The 24,744-nt window shown below is 31.6% G+C and overlaps 1 protein-coding gene across 2 annotated transcripts in view; it reads left to right on the top strand.

Moving 5' to 3' along the window:
• Window positions 1–24,744, top strand: part of LOC131850492 (angiotensin-converting enzyme-like) — a 60,369-nt gene that overhangs the window by 33,506 nt on the left and 2,119 nt on the right. Inside the window, exons 2-9 of one of the 2 annotated variants that reach the window (XM_059200726.1) lie at window positions 16,881–17,102; window positions 17,630–17,885; window positions 18,723–18,866; window positions 19,977–20,168; window positions 20,783–21,050; window positions 22,123–22,247; window positions 23,308–23,435; window positions 23,991–24,205. In XM_059200726.1, coding sequence (XP_059056709.1) covers window positions 16,881–17,102; window positions 17,630–17,885; window positions 18,723–18,866; window positions 19,977–20,168; window positions 20,783–21,050; window positions 22,123–22,247; window positions 23,308–23,435; window positions 23,991–24,205 — 1,550 coding nt within the window. Of the gene's footprint in view, window positions 1–16,880; window positions 17,103–17,629; window positions 17,886–18,722; window positions 18,867–19,976; window positions 20,169–20,782; window positions 21,051–21,968; window positions 22,094–22,122; window positions 22,248–23,307; window positions 23,436–23,990; window positions 24,206–24,744 lie in introns of both variants that reach the window. The other variant, XM_059200725.1, reaches the window with a different exon arrangement.

Below are 24,744 nucleotides of genomic sequence, written 5' to 3'. Positions count from 1 at the left end.
ATTAATATAACTTATGCATCAGAATCTAAATATATATAACTCAAAGGTGACTGACGTAGTGATCTATCAACGCACAGCCCAAACCACTGGACGGTTCGGGCTGAAATTTGGCATGCAGATAGATGTTATGACGTAGGCATCCGCTAAGAAAGGATTTTGATTAATTCTACCCCCAAAGGGATAAAATAGGGGATGAAAGTTATTATGAAACTTGGCAATTTTAAACCGATCGGGCTGAGACTTTGCATGCATAAAGCTACTATGACGTAGGCATCCCCTAAGAAAGGATTTTGATAAATTCCACTATCTACTAAATACACGTCACTATCAACCAGTAAGAATACATAAGGTGGATAAATTAACGCGAGCGAAGCCGCGGACTAAAGCTATAAATATGTAAGTTATAATTTAAAAAGATAGTATGTAAATTGGGCGAATAATGATAAATGTCAAGTAAATGTGATGCAGTATATATGCGATATATGAAACTATAACATAAAGACGACCTGTTGGTTTAGCAGTTTAGCATACCGCTTTACTTCCGATAGCGGGTTCAATTCCTTGCTAATAATTATGCAATACTAGCTGTGTTATCCGTAAGAAATTTATGCCCTATGTGCTATTCTGATGTATAAGCTATGTCACTGCAAAGTTTCATCAAAATTCGTTCAGTAGATTTTGTGTGAGAGAGTAACAAACATCCATCCATCCATTTATCCAACCATACGCACAAACTTTCGCGTTTATATATATATATATTATAATATTAGTAAGATAACCAAATAAATTGTAATGTATATAATACGGTTTATTTCATATTCGCCTTACTTCCGATGGTCGCGGGTTTGATTCCTGGTACTGCACAAATATTTGTATTCATGTGTATGATTATTTGTATCGGTCTGGGTGTTTTCTATGTAAATATGTATGTATTTACGAAAAAAAAATATTTCTATGTATTTGTATCAGTTATATATGTAATATTATATTATCTGTGCTAGTACCCATAATACAAACTTTATGGATGGATATCCATCCATTTATCCAACCAGACTCACAAACGTTTGCGGTTATAATATTAGTAAGACAACCAATTAAATTGTAATTTATATAATACGATTTATTTCATGTCAAAATTAAGGCGGTCTCGATGGTCTTGCGGTTTTTTTTTATTGGGTTGTTTGGGCTATTGCCAGATGTTTTTTTTTGTATATGATAATGAAATGGTGCACCCGCCTGCGCTAACGGTTTACACTGGCGGGGCACCAGTGGAGGATGATAAGATGAGGTCAGGTCAGTTAGCCCATCGTGATAAATTCATCTGGAACGTATCACAATGGTTTCCAGGGGGAACCGCGTGGAGGTCAACCTGACATGGTACATTGCTAACAATCCCTTTCCCCCCTATTGTCAGATGTTTGTAGCACCTGTAGCACTGCGACCTACATAGATCTATTGTGCTCGCCCTTTTTCAAAGTTCGCTACCTAGACCCGTCAGGGACAAGAATTGAAGGATATTCCTAGGAGCGATGGTTTTTATCTCCTCAGGATGATGTTTGTAGCACCTGTAGCACTGCGACCTACATAGATCTATTGTGCTCGCCCTTTTTCAAAGTTCGCTAACTAGACCCGTCAGGGACAAGAATTGAAGGATATTCTTAGGAGCGATGGTTTTTATCTCCTCAGTTATCTCCTCGTCAGGAAAGAGAGTAAACTTTCCAAAGGAGATATTTATTCTTAGGAGCGATTTTTTATCATGATGTTTGTAGGGCTACAACTATTATGCTCGCCCTTATTCAAAGTTCGCTACATAGGATGTGAAGCTAGGCGTTTTTTCTTCAGTTTGGCAGAATCTGCAGATTCTTGTCGTGAATAGGCCTAGTTTGGCCATATGCTTGTTCAATTTGCAGTGTCCTGTGGGGGCCCTAGTCATCATGTATATGTTGTTTTCAATTTGCACTCAATAGCAGTAGTCTATTGGAGTATTTGTTCGAGTAGCCCGATATTATGGCTTTTGAATGTATTAATCCTGGCATTTCTTGCCAGTGTCTAGCGGTCTAGCGGTTTAGCACACCACCTTACTTCGGATGGTCCTGGGTTCGATTCCTAGTACTGCACAAATTATAAATAATTTGTATTCATGTGTATGATTGTTTGTATCGGTCTGCGTGTTTTCTATGCATATTATGTATATATTTATAAAAAATCTTAATATTTATATCAGTTGTCTAGTAGTACCCATCATAACACAAGCTGTACTTAACTTGGGACTAGATGGCGCTGTGTTAATTGTCCAGGGATATTTATTTATTTTAGATATATATGAAAACTATTAATATAACGACAGGTATTTAGTTATCATCAAGTGAACATGATAGTGAGTCAACACTTATGTTGTACACATTGGATTATACAATTACGTACATTGGTGACTAATTTTTGTTAATATTTATACAATAATGAACTTAATTGTTCACATTGTTATGTGTGAATGAACTTAATATAGTGAACAATATTGAAGGATTAGTGTGTGACATTGGTGACTACTTTTGTTAATATTTATACAATAATGAACTTAATGTGAACAATATTGTTGTGTGACGACTGCGCCCAGTGTAAGCTAACCTGAATAAAGGTCGTGATTTCGAATCCGGCTGACTCTATTTTCTTATATATGTATATATATTTTTTGGTTACGCTGTGTGAAGGATGTTAGAATGAGCATGAAGTTAGGTAAGATAGCCCATTTTGGCAAATCGTAATTTACCACGACAGATTCCAGGGGAAACCGCGTAGTATATCGCATACAAATAAGGGTTGATGGTAGAAGGTGGGAAATTGAGGAGTATAAGTGTTTTAATGGGACATCATAAAAAAATAGTAAAATATTTTTTTTTTGACAAAATATAAATATGGCTAGTCCTATATTTAAGTAAGTGGGACAGAGATATCCCACGCAAGTCGACTTTAGCTGTATCATAAAAAAATATAAAAATGAATATTTTGTAAAAAAAAAATTAAGTGGGTACAAAATATTAATATCACTACTCTTATCTCTAAATAGGTGAGACTTTGTACAAAGTCACAAATAACATGGCTTCCAGGGGTAATCGTCTAAAAGTCAACAATTTCTCGACTCAACTATCACTATTACTAATTATCCCCTCCCCATATGTTGGTATTAGATCACTTTATCCGCCACTAACAAATTGGAAATAGTACACAAATTATCAAATAACCCATCTGCAATAATTGACTACCAATTAAGTCTATGTCTGAAAGCAATTTATCGGATGTGCTTATGTGTGCGCAGACGCAGCCAGTGTTGCCATCTCAATGATTTTACCACTAAAATTGTTGTTAATGACTGATCAGAAATGTATTTATTTTTCTAAATTTGTATTTAAATTTATATTCAATTCAAATACAAATTTAGAAAAAAAATACATTTCTGTCGTAGTCGCAATCGTTCATATAAATCTCTTAATATAAATCTATATACATATAAAAATAAAACTACAACAAAGATTGTTTTGACCTATTCTTTGATGAGAAAAAATTGTTTATATTGTCAAGATTTTTAATGAATTTAATAAAGTAAGAAACAATTATTTCTTATCAGGAATATTTCATTGAATACTTACTATAGTTTTTAATTTATTATACTAACTTACTCAATCTTAACTGTTCTAAGAAAAATATAAATAAAATACGTATTAAAAAAAACAAAGAGACTGAATTATTTATTTTTGGTGTAGTTAAAAATAGCCAAAATTCAAAATTCATAAATCATTTCTTCATTAGGACATTTTAGCCGCTTATGAACGTAAAAAGTTTTACACTATAATTTTTTTGCCTACCGTCCAGTTCAGTATAAAGTTTACAGGCATTATTTTATACGCATTTTAAACATATTAGTTTTACACATTTGTAAATTTTTTTCGTAGTTTAAAAGAGGTTTAGCCAGTGGTGTTGGTCACATTTTGTTGGCAACACTACACAACTCGCGGTCAGTCATCTACCAACCGACCGCGGCGACTGGCCGCATCAGTTTGAAACTAATTCGAACGTCGTGTTTATAAATTTTAAATCGCGAACATTTTTTTTGTTAATAAACGGCTGGCTAATGAGGATTTCTTAACGGCCAGGTACGTCTCTAGTTATTATATTTTTTGTTAGAAAAGTGATGGTAGACTTATTATTTTTTACACAATTCAGTAATGATAATGGTATTTAGATTACTTTTTTTACGTTAACTATGGATATAATAAGCAAATTGTACCTTTTTGAGTTAGGTGGTTGTTATTATGTAGAATTACGACAATTGTCTCGTGTCAAGTGATTATTACAATAAATATATTTTTCTCGCTATTATATAATTTATTTATGACAGAATAAAACAATAGTTGAACTAATAACAATGTTATTATTAAATTATTATTTAAATGTAGCTAATTATAAAACAATATTCATATATTCGTAAAAAGAAATTAACGCACACTTAATGGAATAGTGTAATAAATTAAAAATTGTAAATATTGGAATAGTACTCTAAAGTTCTATCTTTAAAATCTAATTTTAAAAATTAGTAACTTTTGAGTTAATGCAGTATTGTATTGAACATGTGAAATTTGAATTAAGAATAAAGTTTTATTTTAATTACTATATGTTTAGTTTTGGTTAATAAAGGAAATAGGTAGTATTCTAAGTTTTACTTATTATTTTTCAGATTGTATTCTATGTATTATTGTATACTATATGTTATACATAAATATATAACATAATTATAAGTTATGTACTGTATACACGTACTTAACTTGCCTTCTTATTTTATTAGCATGAGGAAAAACGCAATACATTGCGTTTTTGGACCGGATTGCAATCGTCTCAGTAATAATGTCAAGGTTCAATTCCCGGCTTGTGACAATATCGGTCGCATAAACAAACATAGTCATTTTTGTTTATTGTTGTTAATATAGAAGTTGTAGTTGATATTTTGTTCGTTTGTTTATCATCAAAGAAATTCATGCAAAATAACTAAGTATATATGACAAATCGAATAGTATAAAAACCATATGAAATCAAACTCAAAATAATTTAAGTATACAATTTAAGAAGATTCCTCCAATTATAGATATCAAAATTGATAACATTGCCGTTCCAGTTATATATAAAAAAATGGGAAATTTAATAACATTGAGAATAAAAAATACTATAAAAGATTTATTTATCTTTACCGAGAAAGACATAAAAAATATTTCTAAAAGTACAGATAGTAATGCAGCTTCAATAAAATTAAATATTATTCTTAATCATTTGAATAAGAATTGAATATGAAAAAATGTATATTTCTTTAACAAATCTATAAGATGATATAAAATTTGTGGGAGACTGGACCCTAAACTATATCGGAGATTTGCATCTTAGGAATCCAGGCCTCGATCTCAGACAGTGTCTAGAGTAAACTTAAAAGCAAATGAAATAAGATAGTAATAATTAAATGGTCCTCCTGAGATATTGATAGTAGTACCATATACATGTGTATATATAATATTATACTATAGTCCTGGGTTCTTACAGTATAATATTAAAAAAAAATATATAACTTTGTAATTTTATGGCTCTTTACTTTTAAGTAATATAAATTTACTATACGACATATAGCACATATAATAACAAACTGCATTAAGTAACAAGGAATTGTATTACAATATCTATTTCAATACCTTAACTTTATAGTCGATTTTCCAATCATATTTTTTTATTGGTTACTGCACTTTATTATTAAACGTGCAAAATGTCGATTTATTTAAAAATGGAATTTCAGTATAGCGTGCGCAATTCGAATTGCATTATTATAAATATTTATCGGCGTAACAAATTCAAAATATTTTAATGTGTTAAATTAAATTATTTATTATAGAAATAACATGCTTCTTTTTACGTAAAATTGTGGTGGAATTTAGAAATAATTTTATAGCTTTGCGAGTTTATTTCTTGTTTTTGTTGTCTTTTAAAACTTTTATGTGTATATTTTAAACATTATATATTATTTAGCGGATATTATTATCTACGTACAACTCACGAGTAAAGCAGCGAAATTAATTAGCGATATCATTAAACATTTATTATTTTTATTAGTTCAACTATTCCTACAACTAGTTCAACTAAACACTGATTATGTATGGATCACAGGAAAAAATAATATTATTTATGGAAATACTTTTGCCACATTCCAATGTACAGACAATGATCAGTTATTATTTATATGTTTATATTTATATTTCTTACTAGCTTTACCCGTGATTTCGTCCGCGTGGAATTTAAGTTTATTTTTCAAAAATAAAAGTAGCCTAAGTTACTCCTAATTGCATCGGTTACCTGCCAAAAAAAGTCCCGTCAAAATAGGTCCAGTCATTTCAGAGATTAGCCGAAACGAACAGACAGACACAGATGAAAAATGGAAAAAATGTTATTTTGGTGTATGCACCGTATTTATATTCATATGCATGTAATAAAAAGCGGTTATTTCAATATTAGAAACAGAAGCTCCAATTTTATTTATATATAGATTTCAAAATAGCAAATAACCGTTCTATATTTAAATTCTTATTACAAATTATACATTATATACTAACCCAGCAAGCTGATGAGTCATAAGTCGAAGATTATGAGTCATATTGTCTATGTCACAGTTTTATTTTGGTAAAAATTTAAATTTCGAATAAATTAATGATGATGTTACAATTACTAAAACCGACTCGTTGGATAACTAGTAATATTATTTCTTTTTTATTTATTCCATTCTGTTCTATTAGTAGCTACAATTTTTTTAACAGTAAATATTTTATCTATACCTACCTATAAATAAAATTGGAGTGTCTGTTTGTAATATTGAAATAACCGTTTTTTACATATACCAAAATAACATTTTTTATAATTTTTGTCTGTCTGTCTGTCGATCTGTTTGTTCCGGCTAATCTCGGAAATGGCTGGACCGATTTTGACGGAACTTTTTTGGCAGGTAGCTGATGTAATAAGGATTAACTTAGGCTTACTTTTATTTTAGATTTCTTTTTATTTAAAAAAAAGTATAAAAAAAAATGCCACGCGGACTGAGTCGCGGAACAGCTAGTATAGTAGTATAAGACGATGGAACGGAACCTGTGCTAGGAAAATCTGTGTTACAGTATTCCGCCCACATACTCGGCTCATGGGTAATTAGATAGTTCAGAACTTGACCAGAATTAGAGAAATACACTACTTTGTTGCCTAGTCTATATTTCTCTAATTCTGGTCAAGTTCTGAACTATCTGATTACCCATGAGCCGAAAATCTGTGTTACAGTATTCCGCCCATACTCGGCTCATGGATAATCAGTGTCTGAGGGGAGGGGGTGTACCAGAATTAGAGACACACAAATTACTTTGTTGCCTATACTATATAAAGTTCTATAATATTAATAAGTATTATTTTGGCCAAAATTGTAAAACAGTAATTTTATGTACATATATCTAGAAAAATTTAGTTCACAGTATTCCGCCCATAAGTCGGCTCATTGATGTTAATCAGGTTTTTATTGTAGGGGGTGTATACCAATTACTAGCCCCTCAAACGACACACATACATATAAATAAAATTTTTGTTGTCTATACATACGTATAAAGTAAATTATAATATTAATAAGTATTATTTTGGCCAAAATTGTAAAACAGTAATTTTATGTACATATATCTAGTATAATTTAGCTGTCACCACTTTCACTTTACCAAAGTAGGCACAGTTGATGTAATGACTGGTTTTTATTGTAGCTTTTAAAAAATATTTAATTACTAGCCACAGCTTCACACGGTTATACATCTATACATATAAATAAAATTTTATCTATTTCTAAAAACGGAAATAATCCGTTTTTTTAAAAGTTTCTACATGCATATGAATATAAATAAAAGGTAATATAAAAAAAGCATTTTTAAAAAAAAGTATAACATTAACTCTGTCTGTCTGTTTGTACATTATAATAATAATAAATTTATTTTTAACGAACTATTTTTTAGGTAAGAACTGATATAATATAAACTTATCCTTTGTTTTAGAAAAATATAAGAAAAACTGCAAAAATCCGTTGCGTTTTATAAAAGCTATAAGTCCCACAGTGTTTTAGAATGGGACAGCCTCATTTTATACTATGATAATTGCCTTAAAACTCATTCTAATAAAAAAAAGTAATAACATTAACAAACCCGAGATTATACTAAATTTATACAAAGTCATCTATGTTCATTATATTGATCATTTATATCTGCTGCTAAGAAGTTTGCTATATACGCTATTTTGTGGTTTAAGTGGTGGTATGTGACAGAGAACGGGGTTTGACCTCCTTAAATGTGGCAATGCTTCGGTGGTAAGTACCACGACCGTCATGTAACATCGTGATACCTGTAGTGCTGTTCATGTCTATAGGCGACGGTTACCAATTTTCAATTGGTCAGCTCTCGGTCATCTCACTGCATGCACTTATTTAAAATTAGAATGCTAAAATGCAATGCCAATATTACAAATATTTTTAAATTTAGAATTCATTTTAATTTTACAAATCATTTTAAATTAAAAAGCTTAAAAAAATATATAATATGATGACTAAAATATATTATTAAAAGGGACCCCTTTTAATAATATATTTTAGTCATCTTTAGGCAACGTTTCGAAGATACTGGCAGCGTTCCCTCTTTGAATGGCTAGACTAATTCTTTGTCCAAGATAGCTGCCAGCTCTTCGGTCTTCTGTGATGTCGACTAACCTTTTCGTTCTTTCTTTGAAAAGTCTTATAGCGTGTGTGAAAAGTCTTTTAAATTTACAATGACATTTTGATAATAAATAAATTTTAAATTTAGAATGCATTTTTATATTACAAATAATTTGAAATTTAGAATTCGTTTTAAATTAACAATAATTTGAAATTTAGAATTCAATTTAATATTACAAGTGATTATAAATTTACTATATCATTTTGAGATTAAAAATAATTTTAAATTTAGAATTCATTTTAACATATGGTGGTACGATTAACGGTTTTAAGCGCAGATGAGCAAAACGGCCCTTGCTCCTGGGACGTCGGCATTCCGAACACCTTTTGTGACGTCACTCGTTCAAAACAGGTTGAATTAACTGCATCTGATTATGCAGAAAGATCCAGGGTCGATGACCTTTGGGAATCTCAAACTGGCTCTGTATTAGAATGTTGTTGGTTTCATTCGATTTTTTTATATCGAAATATGCAATTATGTCATTTGAATGCTTTTTGCATATGAAATAATTATGCAATACTAGCTGTGTCATCCGCAAAAAAATTATGCCCTATGTGTTATTCTGATGTATAAGCTATGTCACTGTAATGTTTCATCAAAATCCGTTCAGTAGATTTTGCGTGAGAGAGTAACAAACATCCATCCATCCATTTATCCAACCATACTCACAAACTTTCGCGTTTATATATATATATTATAATATTAGTAAGATAACCAAATAAATTGTAATGTATATAATACGGTTTATTTCATATCAAAATTGCGGCGGTCTCGATGGTCTTGCGGTTTAGCACACCGCCTTACTTCCGATGGTCCCGGGTTCGATTCCTCGTACTGCACAAATATTTGTATTCATGTGTATGATTGTTTGTGTCGGTCTGGGTGTTTTCTATGTAAATATGTATGTATTTACGAAAAAAATATATATCTATGTATTTGTATCAGTTATCTAGTACTCATAAGACATTCTTTAGCTAGTTTAACTTGGGTCTAGATGGCGCTGTGTGAATTATCCTGATATTATTATTATTTGGAAAAAAAATCAATGGACAAATCGTAGTGCTGCTTTTTACGTGATTCTTCAAAATTCCCCATTTTTCTACACTTGTATGTTGCAACTTTTTTTTATATGTGCACATAATTTTGCTATCAACTCCATAGTCATTAATATACAACATACCTTCTTTTTTTATATGCGCGCATAATTTTGATATCAACTTCATACACTCCAATGAAATTAATCAACAAAATTAGACCACTCGTTGTCGTTCCTAGCCAATTTTCACTGAATGTAATGAGTCATAGTGTTTAAACCAGTTTTCGAACTGATCATCTGTTGGGAGTTGCGACACTGTATATAATAGACATACTGAGCTATGGGAGGCTGGGTAAAAGATTTAAATACGACCTTGATGGTGTATAAACTCGCTGGCTGTACAGTACATATATATAAGTTCTGCATAATTTGTGCCTAGATGGCGCTCCGCGATATTGTCACATTGAACACCATATACTAGCTACCCGCCCCTTCGTATACCTGCAGTTCGAGTGATTCATGAAAAAGGTTTATATATCCATTATATGTATGTACACCTGAATATATAATGTATATATAAACCTTCCGCTTGAATCACTATATTATTGTATGGGTTCCAGGGAGTCATTGCGAGAGTGTTTTAAGGAATCAAATATCCTCATCTTTATGAAAATATCATGTATGCCAGGAAGAATATAGACAGTTTCAAAAGAGTTAGTGATTGCACTAATAAAAGCTTACATAACAATAACAAACTGATTTTACCTAAATGTCGTTTGGCTAAAGTTAGTAATTCGTTTTATGGCAATTGCGTAAGGTTTTACAATAAAATACCAGAGTCTGTTATAAATCTGCCAGAAAAAAGATTTAAATGTCAAATAAAACAGTTCCTTTGCAAAAAAGCTTACTATAAAATTGAAGAATTCGTTAACGATAATAATGTTTTTATAGAAAAACTTTAAATCTATAGCACTGACAATATTATCTGATTACACTAATAATGAGTGCGTAGCGACTTGTATGTTGATTATCGCATGCCTCTTACTTATTATACTGTAATTATTTATATATAAAAAAACATCTATTAAAAAGAGCAACACACAAGTTTCTTGCTCATTCTTCTTGTGATGAATCTGCATTCCGAATGAGTGGTAGAATCAAAATATGACGATTCAAAAGTGCTTGTAATGAGTTTATTTGATTAAAGATTATTTCTATTTCTATTTCTATCTTTATTAAGATCAATTGCGTAGTTTAAAAGATATAAGCGAATAGACAGCGGACGCGTTTTCTTTTTATACTATGTAAAGTAATATATAGTAATATTTTAATTATATGTTAAAATTATTTTTTAACAATTTTAAGAATATATTTTTGCAATTAATATATTTATTGAGAACGTTGTAGATTAGTGGTGCACTGTAATGAGTTATAGTCCTTAACCGTAGTGAGTTAGAATTGGACCTAAAATCAAAATATTATAATAGAGCATGCATTGTAATATATTCGAAATATAATGTAAATGTAACAACATTATAAGCCCAACTATTCGTAAGGATAGATGACTGTTTGTTACTCTTTCACATAAAAACTGCTATATTGATTTGAATATAATTTGATATACAGACAGAATTTATTCTAGATTTACATAAAGAATACTTTCCAGTTTACTTAATACCTATGAACGCCGTATGTTGGTAGGTGTAGTAGATAGGTGGTATTTTTAACATTAATAAGACATGTATATATGTATACTAAGTGTAATATGTGACGTTGCCTGTATAAATTCGGCTCTAAAGTATCCTATACATAAATAAAGGATACGACCTACCTGTGTATAAAATTACATTGAACGCCGTCAACTAGTTTTTGTTTAAAAGACACATCCAAAACATCCATACAATAATGATTCGTCACAGATAATTATTATATGTATCGAAATAAACTCGTAAACATTAGCAAAGCCTTCAAGTAACAAATGAAGTTGAGACAATCCAGGGAATTAGTCATGGTGGCTTATGGCCTGTGTACACGGCAACGATTTATCGTTGCGATTTAACTGCACAGTTCGGATGTGCAGAACATCATTTAGTTGTTGGCTACAACTGTCAGTCAAATCTAGCTGACAAAAAACTGTTAATTTATATTTTTGATTGGCACTTCGATGTTGGTAATATTGATACTAAAACAATATAATTCCAAGACACGGTAGCCGAGTCACTTCCATATGACTTCGGTGATAGAAATATTGTTAATAAACCAAATTAATCTAAGAAAACGCAGCTATTTCGAAGTGACCCACTTCGCTAATATAAAAGTAAATTGATTTTCCTTCTGTTCGTACGCTATAACAAAACTGCATTAACATGAGAACGAATTCCTTTTAAGCTGTCGTGTTGAATATACCGTAGTTAGATACCATAGAATTATTCTGGTTAATACCTGGTGAATAATATAAATAATGACAACGATTTATACCTAATAAATCGTTATCATTGTGTCATGTCATTAATTATTATATTATGTATTTTACCATGGTATATGACGTTATAAATTTGAAAGTTTAAAAAAAATCGTTTTGTTAGCGCTGTTTTATTGCAGCGTATGAACAGAAAGGAAATCAATTTATTTATTACATTATTTATATTATTGACATTTGGAAACTGCATTCAATCATTTGATACAACCAAAAATAATGAAAAATTATTTATATATCTATCTAACTGTGCAAAATATAAATATGTGACGACATAAAAATATAAAATTTTTATACCTGTCATTTGAAACCAAAAAATTTGCATCAATTTCCATACATATATGTTCTAGACTCTCGTATTTGACTTAGTCCATCAGCATGTCGTCGGTTAAATAGAAAAATAGCAGTATTCAAAATGTATATTTTTTACAAGACAAGCATGTAAAGTTTTTTTTTTAATTTATTTAAATTATTTTTTCCTTTAACGTTTTAAATTTACACATAAGTATTATATATAATTTTAAAAGTATTTAGATAGTGATTAAGACGGCGTGGTTAATTTAATTGACTTATATAAAGGAAGGCAATTCTTCTAATTTTGAAAAATGTAATTTTTCTATTTAATCTGTGGTATATATGTTCGAGTACACCGTATTCATCACGTCTGAGAGAGTGAGACGTTGTTAATAATAATAATAATCTCAGGACAATTCACACAGCGCCATCTAGACCCAAGTTATGGGTACTAGATAACTGATACAAATACATAGATATTTTTTTTCGTAAATACATACATATTATATATAGAAAATACCCAGACCGATACAAACAATCATACTCATAATAATCATTTGTGCCGTGCAAGGAATCGAACTCGCGACCATCGAACGTAAAGCGGTGTGCTAGACCGCTAGATCACCGAGGTCGTCGAGAAATCTGCCTATAGATTCGATTAATCGGTCTAAATCGATTGCGCGGCCAAATCGCAACGATAAATCGTTATCGTATGCACCGAGCGTTAGAAAACTAATATAAGTTTAATAGAAAGTAATAAGTTTATTAGATAGACAGATATTTTTTTTATTAACTTTAAAGGCACAAGCATATAAGACACAATGTGAACTTATTCCTAGGAAACTCATACCTACTTGAAGATGACACCGCCTCCGTCGCGGCTCGACGCACATCGCTGGTTTTGAATGATGAACGAGATAGACTATTTACCAGTCTTGCGGTTACAGCATCGCTCTAAGGCCGATAATGTTTTTATAAGTAACTAGGTTCTCGCCCCGACTGCACCCGAAAATTTTCTCTAATATCTTAATAATACGCGAAAGTTCGTAGGTATGGATGTTTGTTACTTTTTCACGCAGAAACTACTGAACGGATTTTCATGGAACTTTGCAGTAATATAGCTTATGTATCAGAATAACACATAGGCTATATTTTTTTATTGAAATTTATGTATTTAAATGTAACGCGGTTGAAACCGCGGATACAACTAGTCTATAATGTAAGTCATGTGAGTGATTAATAGACAAGGTGTACTTACCTTCCGATGGTAGCGAGGTCGATCTTCGCTCATCTATATATATAAATAAAATTGGAGTGTCTGTTTGTAATATTGAAACAACCGTTTTTTACTACATGCATATGAATATAAATACGGTACATACACCAAAATAACAATTTTTACAGTTTTTGTCTGTCTGTTTGTTCCGGGTAATCTCTGAAATGGCTGGACCGATTTTGACGGGACTTTTTTTGGCAAGTAGCCGATGTAATAAGGAGTAACTTAGGCTACTTTTATTTTAGAAAAATAAAGTTAAATTCAGCGAGTTATAAATATAAGCATTTATATGTATATCTGTTTGTATTAGTTTGGGTACTCTTCAATATATATCTATTCTTATATTATAAACTAGCGCCTTCGTTATATTCATCGAGAATACATCAGCGTGGAATATAACTTCTTTTTATTAAAATAAATACAAAAAAAATGAAAGTAAAGTCACTTACTCTTTATAAAATTATCTTCGAGTGAAAGTCTCATCAAAATCGGTCCAGCCTTTTGAGACATTAGCAGGAACAGAAAAACAAAATTTTTTAAATTAATTTTTGATATACTTGTAAGTACCGTATATATTTACTTTCATAAGCGAACATGGAAAATTTATATATATATATATATATATACAGAAACTACTAGCGTACGAATATACACAAACAGACTAGCGTTGTTATAAAAAAACATCATGGGCTTTTTTATACCGTTTCCTTTTTATAATGGACCTGCATTTTCACAATTAAGTATGTAATTTTCTGTTTGTAAAACAAAAAATATGGAGTTTTATAATAATCATTACAATCAATTTATCTTAACCTTTTCCTTACGTATTAGGGGAAGGACCGTCGTTTTCCTTTTTCAAAAGAATTTCATATTAATGTAAAGCAAGGCGATGCAATGTGGTGATGACTCAATTTCTGATTATAAGAGCTCATTTCAATGATTATTTGTATTGGGATTTCCTGATAGCGTCTAATTTATTATTGTCCTTTGTGTAACCTGTTTTTTTTTTATGTTTATTCAATATTTTAGGACTTTGGTAGTCTAGCCGTCTAATCTAATCTAATCTAGTCTATATATTTATATAAAATTCTCGTCTTACACTTCTCCGATTTGCTTAACCGATTTTGATGAAATTTTAAATGCATATTTAATAGATCTGATAATAGGTTGTTATATTTTTTTACCCCTAAGTGATAAGGGTAGCTTACCTCAAAAATTTGTTATTTCTATTTTTGAACAATTTTTTTTATAGTTTGCCATTAAAAACACATAGGACCCAATATTTTCATCCCTCTACTATGAATCCCTATTTTTTAATACGGATACTAATTTATATGGCAAAACATTTGTGGCGAATTAACTATTATCGCGCGGCAACACCGTTGCCTAGTTACGACAGACGAATAGAATAACAAGCTTATCATTCGAGACCGAATCACTTTCTTGTACATACCTATATATTCATTGTAAATATTTCGTAATTATAAATATGTACATAACAACAATCTCGACTCATCATTTCACCTCCTTCTTTCCCGCTGTTGCTACAAGAACACAACATAAACACAAATAATAGCGGTAACAATATAGACGCTAAACATTGTTTGCCGGTTCAGCCAGTAATTTCAAATTTTGGCAGAAATACCAGACTAAGCTAAAGTGGCATGTTTATTTTTTAGACACTCATTCAGACGCTTATAACCCGATATTTGACTTCTTAGTTAGCTACCAAACATTAAAATTAAAAGTGTAAAAATGACACTGACAGTCAAATATTTTGATTGTAACGGTGCGGTATATTTTTGATAAACTCTACAGCATGTTGAGAATATTTATTTACATATAACATAATGTACAATAATTGTTGAATAAATAAACAGGTAAATAGTTTCACAATCATAGCTAATTATTATAAAGTCAAATTCTATATTATATGTTCATAAAAATTCCCAGACCAATACAAATACTTACAAATGTTTCCATGCAAGAAATGCAGGTGGTCACTCTATTCTCCCAAATTTGAATTTAAAAATGAATTTGTATTTTTGTAAACTTGTACAAGCTCATTTTAAAATAATAAGAGCTAAGTTTTTGTCGGTTCTTCTCAGCTCGAAAACAGTCCGAACTGACGGTAGATTTGATATATCATAAGAGTCTGTCATAGACCTACATGAATAAAGATCTTTCAGTTCATCTCATTTCAAAAGCACTCCGAACTGACGGTAGATTTGACATATAAGAGTCTGTAATAGACCTACATAAATAAAGATATTTTTATTTTTATTTTGAATTGAACACGCGACCATAGTAAAACAGTGATGATCTAACCGCTAGTCCATTGCCATCGTCGTTCCAAGATTAGTTGTCTACATTTGTTTTTATTTTAATTTTATGATGTTGTTTGCTTTTATGATATTAAATTTATTTTTAGTACCGTCATATGTTGCATTACAAGAGATACTATATCTTGCATTATAAGACAACACTATATATACTGTGTTTTCTGAACAATATTATAAATATTCAATTTGCAATAAAAACTATATAATTAACTTTGTTTATATTTTTGTTTCTTTTTAAATGATCTATCTATTTAGGCTTATTAATAGACTAGACGACGACCTCGGTGGTCTAGCGGTCTGGCACACCGCTTTATGTGCGATGGTCGCGGGTTCGATTCCTCGCACGACACAAACATTTATATTCATGAGTATGGTTTGTATTGGTCTGGGTGTTTTCTATGTATGATATGTATGTATTTAAGAAAAAAAATCTATATATTTGTATCAGTTGTCTAGTACCCATAACACAAGCTTTAGCTAGCTTAACTTGGGTCTAGATGGCGCTGTGTGAATTGTCCTGAGATTCTTATTATTAGAATATTCAACATACGTGTCTCAGATAAGAAGATATGCAGTTTCTTGTTAGCTAATTGGATTCCTCGAGATTATTATTATTATTATTATTATATAACAGATTCTCTTTTTTCAGACAATGCTGAAAATTGGTGGCGGCGCGTTGCTGGTAGCAGCTATTGTCGCCGTCTTCATTGTCGCCACACAGGGTCGTGATCCAGAATTAGAAGCCTTAGAGCATGAAGGCAGTGACTATATATTACAATTAGACAAAGCTTCCGGTTTAAGGAAGAATCTAGCAAGTAAAGCCGAGTGGGATTACACTGCTAATATAACGAAGGAGAATGAGGAGAAATGGGTTAGTTTTATTATTTATTAGCTGTATGCCGTGATGATGCTCGCGTGGATGCATCCTTATATTACTGGCTGATAATGATCAGTAGCTTTTTTAAAATATCAACTGCCAAGTTACATTCTCGTTCTTTTTGTGATGTAGAAGCAAAACTATTATGATTGTTCAAATATGATTACATTAAATTTATCTGAATAACAGTTTATTTCTGTTTCTATTGAAGGATAAAGATATGTAAATCTTTAAATCAATCTGTAGATTTTATCAATTAGAAGAAACGCCACTACACATCTTATTTGTCTATATCCCTCTCATGCATAAACGCAGTATCTCCATTGAAACGTATACATTATATACTGGGGAGATAGAAACCATCGCTCCTAAGAATATCCTTCAATTCTTGTCCTTGACTGGCCTAGCTTGGTAACTTTAAAAAAGGCCGAGCATAATAGATCTATGCAAGTCACAGTGTTACAGCTTAGCACCGGAATAGACCAAGACTCTTCAATAAAAAAAAACTCTTTAAATTCCAGATACAACTCCGATTAGAATTATCAAAACTCGAGAAACAAGCGTGGGAGGAGACGAAGATGTACAAATGGCAGATATTCCAGGACAACTCGCTGAAGAGAATGTTCAAGAAGTACTGCGAGTTGGGCGTATCAGCACTACCAGATGACAAGTACAAACAACTCATGAAATCTGTGTCGGGAATGGAATCCAACTATGCCACATCCAAAATATGCTCGTTCAAAAACGAAACGAAATGTGATCTGTCTTTAGAACCAGGTATGTTGGATTTGCGAAATGCGATGAATAGGCCTGATGCAATGCAATGTAAATATAAAATTACACACAAAAGATTGTGTGTAATGTTATATTTGCATACTTTTACTTTATGCTACGACAGTGGCAAATAAGTTACGGCCCATCTGAAGGTAAATGGTTACTGTAGTTTATGGATCCCTGAAATATCAAGGATGTTGTGCGTGTTGCCGACCTTAGGAAATCGTCACCTTCTTGAAATCCCCATCCTGTAGTCCCTTAGCAGGTAGTTAATTCAACAATCTAAGTGTAACTTTGAAACAGCACTGTCCGAGACCAATTTGGTTCCAGAGTATAGCGATAAATTTCCTGTCGATGGCGAATATTGCGATGTAAAAGGTAGCCGTAGGCATCATGTAGAATAATTCCTCAGAACACAGTGCATTATAATTATTAGCTGACCCAGCAAACATTGTTTCGCCATATAAATTAATCAGTTGTCGACTGCCAAGGGTACAATATTATTAAAGTACTAATATCGCTATTAAAAATAGGAGTTAAGGTAGAAGGGTAGAAACTTAGGGATGTATGTATTTTTTAATTCCGATCACTTAAGGGGTAAGAAAAAACTTTACCACCTTTTTATTTATTTTAATATTAAAAGAATTCATAAGTTAATGAACTTCAAAATATTATATAATAGTGAATTCAAATGATTAATATTAATATCTAGTATTATTTAAATAATATACATACCAAACTTAACATTTTAAATTCACTATCATTATATAATATTTTCAATCGTTCAACAAGTTATTAGAGAAGACTGACATCATTCACGATAAAAAATATGATTCGCAGAAATTACGGAGATCTTTGCAAAAAGTCAAGACCCTGAAGAACTCAAGCACACGTGGATAGAGTGGCACAAAGTAGCCGGGGCTAAGGCACGCGATAATTTTACACAGTATGTGCAACTGTACAATGAGGCCGCCAAACTCAATGGTAAGAATATACTAGATACTAGACTTACACGTGACATCGTCTGGTTTTTTTAAATAAAAGATACGTCTAGGTCCATCCTCGTTCTGCAATATATATCCACGTTAAATTTCAGTTAAATTAGTTCAATCAAACATTTTTTCGAATTTAAAATTTAAAACAATGGATACGATATCGTGGTAATATATAACATGAAATGTTGAGAAAAACCAATAAGTAAAATTTGTAACAAATCCAATAATTTAAATAAATTTGTATCTATGAATTATCTAACGATAATTAGATTAATCTTAGTACTAGTTAGTGGTCGCCCAGTCGTCGATATTCGACTATAATAAATTTAATATTCAGTAAGACTATTCTCAATTTGACCACAGACTTTAACAATAAACAAAAGAGTGTATATATGCATGAGTGTGTCAACTACCCATGTAATCTACACTACCGTTAATGTTTTTTTTGTTGTATAATGTATTTCTATGCATAAATTAAAAAATATTATTATTCTGAAAATTATTGGCACTTCTTCTTTGTGTATTATAAACTGCGAGATTTCATACTTCTCCGTCTGCGCATTATTCGTAAAAAAGGGTACAAAGTTTTTACTTTACGAAAGTTTCATATTGGTTTGTGATTGGGATGATTATGAGGAAGAGAATAAGACATAAATAATCAATATTATAGTAATAGTTTCAATCATATAGTGTTTTAAATTAATTTTGTGTCCTTAAATAACATTTTTTTTAGAAAGTATATGGAAAGGTAAGGTATTAATTGAAATGCCTTATTAATGAAAATAGTTTAGTTATAAAATGAATGTGAACAAGAAAATAATGAACAAGTAGTTTCATTAGAAAACAATACTACTACTGAAATTGTTCCAGATGTAATCAGTGATGCTACTATTATAAAGCCAAATTCAAGTAAACATAATAACATCACGATAACATCATAAAAATTAATTAAGTGTTTTAGAATATAGGTTGCTACCTGAGGACAATTTTAAAAGATTTTATATATATCTGGAAAGATTAATTAATTAACAACCGACTGTACTTAATAAAATGAAGACGATATTAGGTATTAGTCTAATAAAAATAAAATTCATTTTAGATTACAAAGATGTGGCTGATTGGTGGCAGGCTGATTATGAAGTACCTGACTTTGAGGATCAGCTCGCAAAACTGTGGGAGGATGTGAAACCTTTGTATCAACAGATGCATGCGTATGTAAGAAAGAAGTTAAGAGACAAATACGGTGAACATATTGTATCAATGAAAGGACCAATACCAGCGCATTTATTAGGTAAGTAGTGGTGACATCGAGTTCATAAGCGTGTAATCCATGCCATCTATTGTCAAAATCAAAATAAAAAAATATTTGATTTATATATGTATATTTTAGCCGCATGAACGTCAAGTTTTTTGTATTAATATTTTTTTCCTACCATCCAGTTCAGCATACAGTTTCAATTGGGAAGACCTGGCAAGGAAACTCAACAGAGTTTCTTCTTTTTTCAAAAGCCAGTTTTTACATTGTATACTTATTTAGGAATCTAGTCTAACAGTAAATGAAAATCTCGTGCCTGAACAGAGATTGAATTGAGAAAAACTGGCAAGGAAACTCGACTTAGTTTCTGTTTTTTTTTCCAAAGCCTGTTTATAACTATTAACTACTTTTCTCAACTTTCTTTTGCCTATATGTTGATCCATATTTAATAACATAATTTTTGGAAATGTCAACGTAGTTTTGATATTAAATTTGAAGTAAAAAAATAACACGCAAACAGCTATGCAGATAGTTTTGCGAAACGTCACGATTTTAGGTTTTTATTATATGTCAAAACCGAGAACTCAGTACTACTTTGTGTCTTACAATATTTCATTATTATTAATTCCAATGCAATTATGTCGTTATAGGTAACATGTGGGCGCAGACATGGAACAATATAGAATCATTCACACGTCCATACCCAGATAAAAAGGAAAGTGATATCACTCAAGCGATGAGAGATCAGAATTACACACCATTAAAAATGTTCCAAATGTCCGATGAATTCTTCAAGTCGTTGAATTTGACGGCGATGCCACCGAAATTTTGGGAGAACTCCATCATTGAGAAGCCGACGGATAGAGAGATAGTTTGTCACGCGTCGGCTTGGGACTTCTATGATGGACAAGATTTTAGGTAACAAGTCTGAGGCTCATATTTTGCATGCGACAATATTTCTTAAATTCAATAATGCGTAGTTAGGATTCAGGGATGCCAATTGCACTAATATCGTCGAAAAAAATATCGTAGAATGAGATTTTTGGCTTTCGGTACGAGTTCCTTTTTATCCTAGTAAGTTTGTATGAGATTTTAACAACAAAACTTGGAGAATATGAGTTTTATATTTTTTCGTGCAATACTTCGATATTTTAAGCTTAACAAACCTGTTAGGATTTGTATATTTTTAAAGACTGTTATTTTAAACTTGTTAAAATATTATTCAGATGTAAACACAACTAAATCTATTCTGCTATTCAAAGGAAAACCTTTGAAATAGGCAAAGTCACTTGAATCTGAGTGAAGAATTAATATGTTTTAACATGTACGACAAATGAAATATTTTATCTGGCATGAGTTTTGAATATATAAGGAATGTGTATATATGTGGATATTTGAAAGTTGCGACAGTTGTAGACAAGCTGCGAGGTAACAGATTAATCTGGTATTGTTATGCGGAGGAGCGAAGACCATGTCTAAAGAAAATATATAACGTCCATGGATGGAAAGGAAGAGGAAGACCGATAAAATGATAGATGAATTGTGTGAAAGATGATATGTATAAAAGGAGAGTATGCTCAAATATAACAGCTGATAGGGATCAATAGAAGAGGATGACAAACTGCGCCGACCCCAAATAATGGGATAAAGGAAGGATAAAACATTGCTAAATGATAAGAACGCTTTTTATGCTAGTTAATGAATATTTACTATTTTAATTATTTTCTATATTTGGCGCAATAAATAGTATAAATAAATAAAGACAAGGTGCCGATGATGTGTTTTGATGATTCTATTCCAAATTGTATGTTAATATCTTTGGCTTTAATTTTGAAGGATCAAACAATGTACAACAGTAGATTACGAATATTTCCAAACAACACATCACGAAATGGGGCACATACAGTACTTCCTCCAGTACAAAGATCAACCGGTCGTGTTTCGTGATGGAGCAAATCCAGGTAATTGACAATAATTTCCTTAAACGCAGGATCAAAATGTGTACAGTGGTGAACAGAGAGCATTTAAGAATAGTACATCATGAAATGGGACATGTGCAGTATTACTTGCAATATAAAGATTTGCCGTCCGTATTTCGAGGGGGCGCGAATCCAGGTGAAGTCCGGGTTTAGATTTTATATGGGATATATTATCTTATGCAAAAATGTAATGCTCCTGGAAACCCATTTTAGCTATTACAGCAATTTGTCAATTGTCACTTTATGTAAAGTTAGGGAAATAAATTATAAGATAAAGACAAAAGTTTGAATAGCTAAAATAGGTTTTTTGGATGATTTGTGTCTTAACAAATAAAAGTCATGTTTCTGGAGTTCTTGCATATGTATTGTATGAATTTTACGTTTAAAGTCATTTTACATCTTTTATGCTGCTGTGTATTTCTGAATTTTCTGTGAATTAACCTATGCGATATAATGAACTACTAATAATAACATGTTTCTAATTATCATCATGATTTTCAATTAGTTGTCTTATAGATCATAGACAAATCACTATAGAGTTTTGTTAGTGTTATCAGATTTTAAATTTGATAGTTTCTTCGAAAAAAAACTCACTTTCTTCTGACTTTGACTTAACATCCTGATTTTCGTTACCATAGTATTTTAACTTTCACTAACTACAGTTTTATTTATGATTCTGTTTACGTTATATTTGTGATATTAATATGTTATACTAATGGTGACAACGGTCTCTGTAGTTAAACATACCGGTTTACTTCCGATGGTCACGGGTTCGATTCCTACATATACGGTAAAACATTTGTATTAATGAGTTTAATTGTTTGTATTACTCTGGGTGATTTTTATGACTATTATATTTAGGTATTCTATCAGTTATCTAGTACCCATTACAATATCTCCCGTTAGCTTGGGATTAGATAACATTGTTATTTAGGGTTGTTATAAAGGGTTGTATAAAGGTTGTATAAAGGTTGGTATAAAGGGTTAGGGTTGGAAAAAAGATTATATTGTGTTTCATTCTAACTTGTTCAACATAAAGGCTAGTTTTATTATACCTTTCATCATACCTTTCATCATTATTTGTGGTGTTAACAATACATTTTGTTGCATTATAATTGTTTTCATCAAATGTTACTAATTGCATTTTATTAAATAAATTACTACTATATTAAAGTTTGTGATTTTATGTTTTACAGGTTTCCATGAAGCAGTCGGTGATACAATCGCGCTATCAGTGTCATCACCGAAGCACTTGCGCCGAGTGGGCCTTATAAATGGAGACGCTGAAGATGAGCAGACTGAAATAAATCAGCTTTATAAAATGGCAAGTATAGTACCTTTAAACTTTTATATTTAGTACATCGATAGGGAATTCATCCCCATATGTTAGAACCTAAGTGGTCGCCAACAGTGCGGTTATAAAGGAGTTTCCTCCAGCGTTCACTTAACATTGTGGAATGCACTATCTGCCGACGTTTTCTCAGGTTGGCGCAGTGAGTTGTCCAGCGTTATTATTATTTACAATATAAAAAACATCATTACCATAATAGCGGTCTTTGCTCTTAGTGGAGGTCTGCAGTCACACGAAAACTTGCTACCATCTGCCATTTTCAGTTGCAATGCAAGAAATCATGATATTTCTTCTTCTTAGCACTCTCCTACTTTATGGGGGGTTGTTGGATTGGGTAATTTTTCCATCGCGATAAGATTACCTGCTCATGCTGGTCCACTAGGTAGCTGGAGGACGTTTTCTACCTCTTTTGCGATGGGCAGTCATAAGGCTTTTTTGGCCTTACATTCTTCTCCTCGTCACTTCACATTACATGGCCGTACCATCTGAGTAATCATGACATTTAAAGACAGCCTTGTTCAATTTCAGGGTATGGACAAGATCGTGTTCCTACCGTTCGCCTATACATTGGACCTGTTCAGATACGGTGTCTTCCGAGGTACCACTCAGCCAGAAGATTACAACTGCCACTACTGGCGGCTGAGAGAAACGCTACAAGGAGTTGAACCTCCTGTAAATAGGACTGAGGAAGACTTTGATGCCGCTGCAAAATACCACGTATCTGCTAATGTGGAGTATGCTAGGTAAATAAAATAAGATAAAATAACTAAATTTTACTACTTAATTTAGAGAGAACCGGTACACAGTAGTCTGCGACGGTGATGTCCCATTCCCCATCCAATTGAAACTTAAATTGAAAGTTGAACCTTTCTAATTAGATAAGCCTATTACACACTAAACGATTGCTTAAATGTTAAGCGAGCATGGCAATAGTTGTTCATGTACGGAATTTTAATTTAATGTTAGACATAAACACCATACGTACCAACATAAGTATACATTGTAAATAAACTGTTTTTTTTTTAAACAGAAACTAAGTAAAAAAATAGTTAAGTCTCTCTTGCCATGTCTTTTCAAATTGAATCTGTATTATGAATGGGATAGTAGGGAAAAATATGAAGACATAAACTTTAACATTCATAAACGGCATTTGATTTTTTATATACTACGATGGTGGCAAACAAGTATACGATTCATCTAATTGTAAACGGTTACCGTAGCCTATGTACGCCTGAAACACCAGGGGTGTCAATGATTTGATTTAATTTGCTGAAAATGCATA

The sequence above is a fragment of the Achroia grisella genome, unplaced genomic scaffold (genome assembly GCF_030625045.1).
Source record: "Achroia grisella isolate CSIRO2021 unplaced genomic scaffold, CSIRO_AGI_Agris_v1 utg770, whole genome shotgun sequence".
Classification (NCBI taxonomy): Eukaryota; Metazoa; Arthropoda; class Insecta; order Lepidoptera; family Pyralidae; genus Achroia; species Achroia grisella.
This window is presented reverse-complemented; position numbering and strand designations above follow the sequence as displayed.